Source organism: Triticum aestivum, chromosome 4D, assembly GCF_018294505.1.
Source record: "Triticum aestivum cultivar Chinese Spring chromosome 4D, IWGSC CS RefSeq v2.1, whole genome shotgun sequence".
Lineage (NCBI taxonomy): Eukaryota > Viridiplantae > Streptophyta > Magnoliopsida > Poales > Poaceae > Triticum > Triticum aestivum.
Window position 1 is genome coordinate 482,773,492 of NC_057805.1, and position 10,129 is coordinate 482,783,620.

The 10,129-nt window shown below is 46.3% G+C and overlaps 1 protein-coding gene across 1 annotated transcript; it reads left to right on the forward strand.

The window, feature by feature from the left end:
• Positions 1–4,377: 4,377 nt before the first annotated feature.
• On the forward strand, positions 4,378–5,061 carry LOC123100444 (exonuclease mut-7 homolog). The gene has a single exon (XM_044522381.1). The coding sequence runs from the start codon at positions 4,378–4,380 to the stop codon at positions 5,059–5,061; it is 684 nt and encodes a 227-aa protein (XP_044378316.1).
• Positions 5,062–10,129: the final 5,068 nt, after the last annotated feature.

The window sequence follows — 10,129 nt, forward strand, 5'->3', positions numbered from 1 at the left end:
GTGCCTCTATGCTCCTAATAAGCCTGTAGTCTTGTCTTTGCCGCCATACAGTAGCCCCATGTCAGTGAGCAGGCGCGTATTATAACTATCTGTTCTGTTTTGTGCCAACCCAGACCGCCCCCTCCCACTCACCCGCTGTAGCGTTCATCGTCTCTTCTCTCTCGATTCTCCCTCTAGATCCAGGGTTAGTCTATTTTCTCTTAATTTCTATGTGAATTTTTTTGCTACGATCCGTTTTCCTCTCTGTTGGTTTCGTCTCTCCGTGATTGAAAGCGACGCATCTGCGCTGTTATGCTAGGAATTGCCTGGAAATTCGTTGTGATCTAGACCAAATCAACGCAGTACGAGGCCCAACCTGTACACGACCCGTGCCTCTTAGGGGTGGGGTTGATTTGAAGTCGGCGTTTGTGCTCGAGAACGCTATGAGCTGCAGCAACCTGCGGCGTCCAAGTCACAGGTGAGCGATGAACTTCGCTGAGGGAGGTTGGTAGTTTAAATTGAAGCCCGTTAGGTCTTGCAAACAACGGCGGTGGCCGGAAGTCCAAGCGAGTGGCCAGACGTTGAGCTCTATTGCTTAATCGGCCACAGGGTGCTGGAGGTCGGCGTTTGGGGTGCTGTTGACTGGGAGTCGGCTTCTGTGCTTGAAGATAGCGTTTGGGGTCCTGTACGCTGGAGGCAAGGTTAACGTTGATGGATCACCCGTTTCAAATACCACCTAGCCACACATGTTCCGGTGGTTGGCGTCGGCGACGGTGGCGTATGGTCGCGGATGATGTTGTTGCTGGGTGCAACTCCGACCAATTTACATATAATTTTAATGTTACAAACACTCCTTTGAGCCGCCTGATGATAGACTATTGTTTCTCCTTTTTGCCTGTCTTGTCTTGAAATATACATTTGTTAAAGCTGCTTTCAAAACCAAGCAGCAGAAATCCTTTTTAGGAAATTGCTTGTGAACGACTATTTATGTAAAAATGTCGGTTTAGCCGAATAGTTTTTCAAGATAATAAACTTTTCCTTGTGTTGAGAATTTCATATAAATGTTGTTTTGCAACGTATTCCAAGGGAAACCATGTGCTGTGATATATGTACCAACTTCGGTTGCTCCGGACTGGAGTCAGGCGTTCTTCACAGCGCGATAACAGTGCATCTTCCTCGATGCTTCAAGACATGCCTGGTAAGGAGAAATGTTTGCCACCCCATGCTGCCCATCAGTTACTACCAACTAGTGTATCTTTCTGATGAAGGAAATAAAAGTTTCTACCATATTGTTTGAATGGAATGCCTACATTTAAGCATTTAATGATATGTTTTCAATTTTTGATGTACCTTGTTTTATCAAATAGCAACCTGTTGAAAACAATTGGTACATATATGATAAGCGCTATCTGTCTTGGTTATACATGCCTGGTAAGATTTTTTTCTTGCGCAGTATGTGCCATGCTACTGCAGGCAGCAAGTCACTTCTTCAATCTATCGGTGGAAAGAGGAAGCATTTCAAGAAGAAGGAAAACAAAGAAATCCAGTACTGGTCACCAACGAGGATCGTTCATATGAGATCTACATCACCGATGAGCCTAACCGGTCTAAAATTCATGGACCTGGCTGGAAAAAGTTAATTAGTGACTACGATCTTCATTATCGAGATCTAATCATCATGAACCTGGATACTGGGAGTCTGTCCATTGAGATAGATCTGAGACTCAGTGATTCTCAAGGAGGTCACAGGCCCCTCCCCATCACTAGGTAAGTGCACCAACTTCCATCCTGTTTTATCAACTACGTTTATCAGCATAATTTGGTACTCCTACCCATGTCCACTAAATTAATGACATACTTACAGTCAAAGTTATTTTGAAAACATTTTATGCAATTCTATTGATTATCATCCCAATTTGATCACATGCATTGAATTTAACCATTCATTTTAAACTTAAATACCAAGTTCATCTGTTTAAACAAATTTGTTTGAAAATGAGTTATTTTTTTCCATGCAGCTCTTGATTTTCTAAATGACTCGGAGAGGGAGTACATTGGGAAAACAGTGTTCGGTTGAGGCGTAAACCTCTCATACAAACAATTTGGACAGATGATATACTATGTGTTTGAGTCTGACGACTTCCCCACCATACCCTTTGTGCAGCGTCTAAACGTCACCAATGTCATAAATGGTCGTCTGGTTAGTCATTGAATATTTGTTTTGATCCACTGCCATGGTTTTGTTTGCTGTTTTCGATGTTTTATGTCCTTGTACATTGATTTTATCTAGTAATATCGGTACAATCTGCAGAGAGTCCCGTCTGCCGTTGTGAGGCTTCTAAAGATGAACCTGGGATATCTACCTCAAAACGGTGGTATCAGCCTAACAGAGATGTATGATGCAATAGACATGAGCACAACGTACTCCATACGAACCGACAGTAGCATGGAGGTGACCGGTTTTTCAGATTTTGCCCGGGAAGCTCAGCTAAAGGTTGGTTCAATTGTCCTTGTCACAATTGAAAAGCGGTGGCCAACATTGGGAAACATGAAGTTGCTGCGGATGATAATCAACGACCTTTCCTGATAGAGCGTTGCCGGTGGCTATACTTCCTAGTTCAGTAATTTATGTCTGTTTTTTGAACAGCCTGTACACATCAGTTTTGTTATTTAGTTATGTCATGGTATGTAACTGAGCATATAATTATGTCCAAGAGGACGGTGGTGAAAATTCCCTGTCAAAGAAGGTGAAACACTTACGTGGGTTAGTTTATTTATCTCTGGATAATAATAAAGGGATTTGCTGAATAATAATGGAGGATGAATGGCTGTGGTGAAGTATGTTTCAGAATAGTTTAGTGACGTTGCTAGCTCCGCACGTCAGTAGTATACATATTTTTCACTATGGTGCTCCGCAGAATAGCGTCATGCCAAGTAGCTTGTTCTGATGAGCTCAAGCATACACCTCTGTCAACCGCACAGCACTTCTCCTAAAAACCTAGCGCCTTCCCCTATGGCTCAGTCACCTTAAACATCCATGCCTTCACATAGGTTCATGTCCGTACCTCACGTAGCATCGTACTTGTGCCTCTAGCTGTGCTACTCGCAGTATAAGTGCGTTTCGCAGCTGCATGCCTACGCCCCTCGTTTCTTCTCATTGTTTCTGCCCATCTCGTACTTGCAACTATTTCAGACATGACCGTGCCTGTTGAGTCGACACATTCATGACTCTCACGACCGTGCCTTTGCAAGAATAACGACCGTGCTTGTAACAGTGCAGCATTACAGGTGATACATTCAGTACACATTAGGGACCACCTTGCCACTATTTCAGACATGACCGTGCCTGTTCGGTCATCACATTCATGCCTCTCAAAGTTAATTGAAAAACATTCCGGAAAAACAGTAACGGACGCCTATTGTCAATCCTCATGTCATGTACATTCGACGTTCAATCTTTCGTCACAAAAGTAATTGCCGTGCCTCTGCCACAGAACATATAAGTGTAAAACAATTATTCCTACACTTGTAAAACCCGGATGCCCTGGATAAATGTCGAATCCCACCTTGCGGCAAAACCATGGAGGCCGGTGCTTCTCAGGAACACATCTGTGGCCTTTTGCGTATGTAGTTGAGTGCACGGCTATTTGTTCGTGCCCGTGCCTCACGTAGCACCATAGCACGAATTGATGTCCGTGAACCACGTAACTTCATTTCCGTGCCTGACATAGCATCGTATCTATGCCTCTACTTGCGCCTCTTGTTGTATAAGTGCTTCTTGCAGCTGCATATCCACGCCTGTCGTTGCTTCTCGTTCTTTCTGTCCATCTCGTAGCGACAGCTGCAACAGTGCCTCTGAAAAAACACAGCACTGCTCCTACCAGCGAATGTATCACTGAAAACAATTGCCACTCCCAATGAATGTACCACGCCCGTGTGTCTGAGAGTTAAACCAGCCACTTCAAGCATGTTTCTCTTGGTCAGAGACTTGTGCCTCTACATACTGCCCCTGCATGCCTCACGAGATAAATTGTAAAAGTTAACATTTGACAGCAAACTACGCAAGACAACGAACATCTCCCCGACTTGCTGGAGATACGACGGTTGCTAAAAACATAACTGATGATTTTATTTTTATTTTTTATAAAGAAAAACCACGATCAAAAACTCAGGATGTGCACAACCGCACCACCAGGGAGATGAAACCACGATCCAGAACCCACGATGTGCACAACCGCATCGACAGTGAGATCGTGCACTCCTTTGCCGCTTCCCCGCCCTTAAATTTAGACTTCCGCCGCGGCCTTCTTACACACAAACAATAGAAATTGCCATTGCGCTCCCACTCATTGTTCCCCACGAAAAACCAGGTTGCAGGAGGACCAACTGCTCCAGGCCATGGGATTCATCAAGGAATTCATGGAGGTGCAGGCCCACGGCAACACCAAGTTGCACGTGATCCACACCAACGACTTGCACAAGGCGGCGACCACCATCGAGCAGTACGAGCGACACCTCGAATTCGAGCGCCACAAGATCGTCGGAGTTGATGTGGAGTACACCAACGACGTTGGCGAAGATCAGAAACCAGCCCTCGTCCAGCTCTCCGTCGGCAAGGATCATCCGGTGTTGCTCTTCCAACTGAGCGCCGCCGACAAGAACTGCACCAGGTTCGACAACTTCCTCGCCGACCCCAGATACACGTTTGTTGGCTTCTCCATCAACGGCGACATAGAGATGCTCGGGTGCGTCGGACTAGAGATCGTCCACTTCGTCGACATCCAGAAGGAATGGAGGGTGCCTACAGCTACCAAGCCTCTGGACTCCCTTGGGGATGTCTCAGGCATCATTGTCCACGACTACTACAACAACATGAATAAGAAGCTCACCAACGCAGAGCACCAGCGCTGGGCGCGCATGCCCCTGTCCATGAGGCACATCGAGTATGCGGCAAAAGATGCTTACGCTGCGTATGAGATATGGAGCCGCCTCACCATCATCCAGGATGGCCTTCGCCGGGCAAAACTCGAGAAGGAGCAGACCAGGAAGCGCGTAAGGTCCTGGGGCGACTACGACTACTGAAGCAGGTGGTCCCGGCCAAGAAAAGTAACTAGAAGATTGCTCATGCCATTCTAGATTTCTCGTTAGATTTGCTTTCTCTCAAGACTGCCGTTTGCTTGTTCTAAATTTAGATTTGCTTGTGTCACAGTTAACCTTGTAGTTTGCTTCCAGTTTACATATCTTCTGAACAAGTTTATTTCCAGTGCAATGTTGCAGTTTTCTATTATTAGAATATATTGGCATGAACTGAAAAATATAAACACAGTACAGATAACCTTGTAGTTTGCTTAGAGTTTACATATCTTCTGAACAAGTTTATTTCCAGTGCAATGTTGCAGTTTTCTATTATTAGAATATATTGGCGTGAACTGAAAAATATAAACACAGTACAGATAACCTTGTAGTTTGCTTCTAGTTTACATATCTTCTGAACAAGTTTATTTCCAGTGCAATGTTCAGTTTTCTATTATTAGAATATATTGGCGTGAACTGAAAAATATAAACACAGTACAGATACTATACGATTAGCGTAATGCACAGAGCAGGTACACATAGCAATCCACAAAAATGACGAGCATGCAATGCACTAGTACCTTTGTGGATGCAGCGTCGAAATGCAGGGACAACAATTACAGAATGCTCCTAAAAGCAGTGCACAATGTTCTAACAAACCATTGCACACACAAATATTAAAAATCGTTCGTATGGAACACTTTGGAAAAACATTTTGAATACAGAGGTAGTTAGGTGTTTATTCTCCTTGGAAAACATTGCTTACGCCCGTGACCCTCAGAGAAGAACACTACAGAGGCACGGTTGTCCGTCAATAACACCAACTAGCTACTTAAAACACCCACGAAGGCACTTCGGTGCCTCCACTCCTATGGAGACCGTGCATAAATTGACTTCACGTCCGTTAATGAGGCCGAATGCCTTCGAAGACACATGAAACTCATAGGCCATGGCCCCGCAATGAAAATGTGTCAATGAAAGCTTCTTGAAAACAGAGGCACACCTTCACGTGCTTCCATCACGATCCTTCGCGTCCCTACCTCCCTTAGAATCGGGTCCGTGCCTCCAGTTCGTCGGGTAAAACCATACCTCTGTCGTGTGTAACATGTTAAGAAAGTTGCTGAAAACAAAAACATCAGAAAACCGAGCATTACGTCGACCCCGCTGGCACTAAACGTGACGTCACCGAAAACGCAGAGGCAGGAGCGTGCCTTACGGCCAGCTTCCGACGTATCGGGTCTATGAAGATTTACTTCCTTCTTAATATGGGAGGTGACTATCGCAAAGGCATAGGCTCCATCATTCACCTACGTGCCTCGGCAAGAACGACAACCGTGCTTGTAACTGTAAAGCGTATAGGACACCTTAGGGACGACCTTGCAACTATTTCAGACATGACCATGTCTATTCCGTCGGCACATTCATGCCTCTCGCAGTTAATTCAAAAACATTCCGGGAAAACAGTAACGGACGCCTATTGTCAATCCTCGCGTCACGTACATTCGACGTACATTCCTTCGTCACACAAGTAATAGCCGTGCCTCTGCCACAGAACGTATAAGTGAAAACGATTCTTCCTACACTTGTAAAACTCGGAATGCCCTGGATAAATGTCGAATCCCACCTTGCGGTAAAACCATGGAGGCCGCTGCTTCTCAGAAACACATCTGTGGCTTTTTGCGCATGTAGTTGAGTGCACGGCTATTTATTCGTGCCCGTGCCTCACGTAGCACCATAGCACGAATAGACGTCCGTGCAATCACGTAGCTTCAACTCCGTGCATCACGTAGCATCATATCTGTGCCTCTTGTTTTGCCTCTAGTTGTATGAGTGCTTCTTGCAGCTGCATGACCACGCCTCTCGTCGCTTCTCGTTCTTTCTGACCATCTCGTAGCGTCAGTTGCAACACGGACACACAACAGTGCCTCTGAAGAAACACAGCACTGCTCCTACCAGCGAATGTATCACTGAAAACAATTGCCACTCCCAATAAATGTACCACGCCCGTGTGTCTGAGAGTTAAAGCTGCCACTTGAAGCATGCTTCTCTTGGTTAGAGACTTGTGCCTCTACATACTGCCCCTGCATGCCTCACGAGATTGTAAAAGTTAACATTTGACAGCAAACTACGAAAGACAACAATCATCTACACGACTTGCCGGAGATACGACGGTTGTTAAAAATATAACTGCTGATTTTATTTTTCTTTTTTATAAAGAAAAACCACGATCTAGAACCCACGATGTGCACAACCACGTCGACAGTGAGATCGTGCACTCCTTTGCCACTTCCCCGCCCTTAAATTTAGACTCCCGCCGCGGCCTTCTCACACACAAAGAACAGAAATCGCCATTGCGCTCCCACTCATTGTTCCCCACGAAAAATCAGATTGCAGGAGGAACAACTGCTCCAGGCCATGGGATTCACCAGGGAATTCATGGAGGTGCAGGCCCACGGCAACACAAAGTTGCACGTGATCCACACCAACGACTTGCACAAGGCAGCGACCACCATTGAGCAGTTCGAGCGACACCTCCAGTTCGAGCGCCACAAGATCGTCGGAGTTGATGTGAAGTACACCAACGACCATGGCGAAGATCAGAAACCCGCCCTCATCCAGCTCTCCATCGGCAAGGATCATCCGGTGCTGCTCTTCCAACTGAGCGCGGCCGACAAGATCTACACCAAGTTCGACAACTTCCTCGCGGACCCCAGGTACACGTTTGTTGGCTTCTCCATCGACGGCGACATAGAGATGATCGGCCGCGTCGGACTGGAGATCACCCACTTCGTCGACATCCAGAAGGAATGGAGGGTGCCTACAGCTACCAAGCCTCTGGACTCCCTTGGGGACGTCTCAGGCATCCTTTTCCAAACGTAGAGCTCACCAACGCAGAACGCAGCCGCTGGGCGTGCATGCCCCTGTCCATGAGGCACATCGAGTACACGGCAAAGGATGCTTACGCTGCGTATGAAATATGGAGCCGCCTCAGCATCATCCAGGAAGGGCTTCGCCGGGCAAAACTCGACAAGGAGCAGACCAGGAAGCGCGCTAGGTCCTGTGGCGACTACGACTACTGAAGCAGATGGTCCCGGCCAACAAAAGTATCTAGAACATTCTAGATTTCTCATTAGATTTGCTTTCCCTCAAGACTGCCTTTTGCTTGTTATAAATTTAGGTTTTCTTGTGTCGCAGTTAACCTTGTAGTTTGCTTGCAGTTTACATGTCTTTTGCACAAGTTTATTTCCAGTGCACCACAATAGGCACTTATGTGCCTATGTGCCTCTGATACCAAGGGGACCATGCGTAACTTGGCTTCACGTCATTTTACGCAACATTCTAGACGTCAACCAAAAGATTCACCTTCTCTCTGATATGTTCGTTAATGAGGCCTAATGCCTTCGAAAACACATGGAGCTCATAGTCCATGCCCCCCACAATGAAAATGTGTCAGTGAAAGCTTCTTTAAAGCAGAGGCACCCCTTCACGTCCTTGCATAACGATCCTTTTCGCGTCCGTACCTCCTTTGGAATCACATCTCCGTGCCTCCAGTTAGTTACGTGCATGCCTCTACGTCGGGTAACACCGTACCTCTGTCGGGCGTAACATGTTAAGAAAGTTGCTGACAACAAAAACATCAGCAAACCGAGCATTACGTCCACCCCACTGGCACTAAACGTGACATCATAAAAAACGCAGAGGCAGGAGCATGCCTTACGGCCAGCTTCCGACGTATCGGGTCTGTGAAGATTTGCTTCCTTCTTAATATGGGACGTGACTATCGCAGAGGCAAAGGCTCCATCCTTCACCTCTGTGCCTCAACAAGAACGACGATCGTGCTTGTAACAGTAAAGTGTATAGATGATACATTAAGGAGGCATTAGGGACCACCTTGCACCTATTTCATACGTGATCGTCCCCGTTCCGTCGGCACATTCATGCCTCTCACAAAAGTAATTGCCGTGCCTCTGCCACACAACATATAAGTGAAAAACAATTCTTTCTACACTTATAAAGCCCGGAAGGTCCTGGATAAATGTCGAATCACATCTTGCGGTAAAACCATGCAAGACGGTGCTTCTATAAGCACATCTGTGGCTTTTTTGTGCATGTTGTTGAGTGCCTCTCTAGAATCTAACCATGTTGAAACCATATTCAAATCTAACCACACTGAAATCTCTAGAATCAAATATGTGCCCTAGTTGAGACATTTATTTTGTACTTGAAACTGCAATCTATAATAAAACAATACAGTGTAATAAAACATAGGCCTTCCGACCCAAATATGGTACTTAAAACTGCAATTTGTAATAAAACATACACCTTCCATCACAAATTAATTCGCTCAACTCTGTACTAACCAGTACAATGTGAATTGTACTACAAAGTTGACACATTTATTTTGGACGGGGTAGTACTACTACTTAAGAACAAAACACGATTGCTTGACATGGAAACGAAATTGTCTCCATTCTGACAACGACGATTTCTTGACATGGTTCAACCTTTACAGACACACAAAACATGAAAAGCATAAAAAGCATGGAAAAGCAAACATCTACCAACAAAACTACACTACTCCCCGTCGTCGGAGATGTCCACTATCTCCATTCTGACATCGACGTCGTTGGCCTCCGCCCTGCTCCGCATCCAGCTCATCGAAGAGCACATCGGTCTTCGCCTGCTCTTCCCAGAGGAAGCGCCGGTTGGACTCCACATACGCCTCATCTTGGATGGACTCCAGGATAGCGGTCTGCTCCGCCATCAAGGCCGACTCACCGAGATAGAACTCCGCCTCGTCTTCCTTGTCACCCCACTCCTCGTCGTCCTCGTCTTCCTCGTCACTAGCCTCCTCCTCGTCCTCGTCATCTCCCTCGTCGCCGTCCTCGTCCACGCCTTCCTCGCCGTCCTCGTCATCCTCGTCCAAGCCTTCCTCGACGTCCTCGTCATCCTCGTCCAAGCCTTCCTCGTTGTCCTCGTCATCCTCGTCCACGCCTTCCTCGTCATCCTCGTCCACACCATACTCGTCGTCCTCCTCATCCTCGTCCATGCCTTCCTCGTCGTCCTCATCATCCTC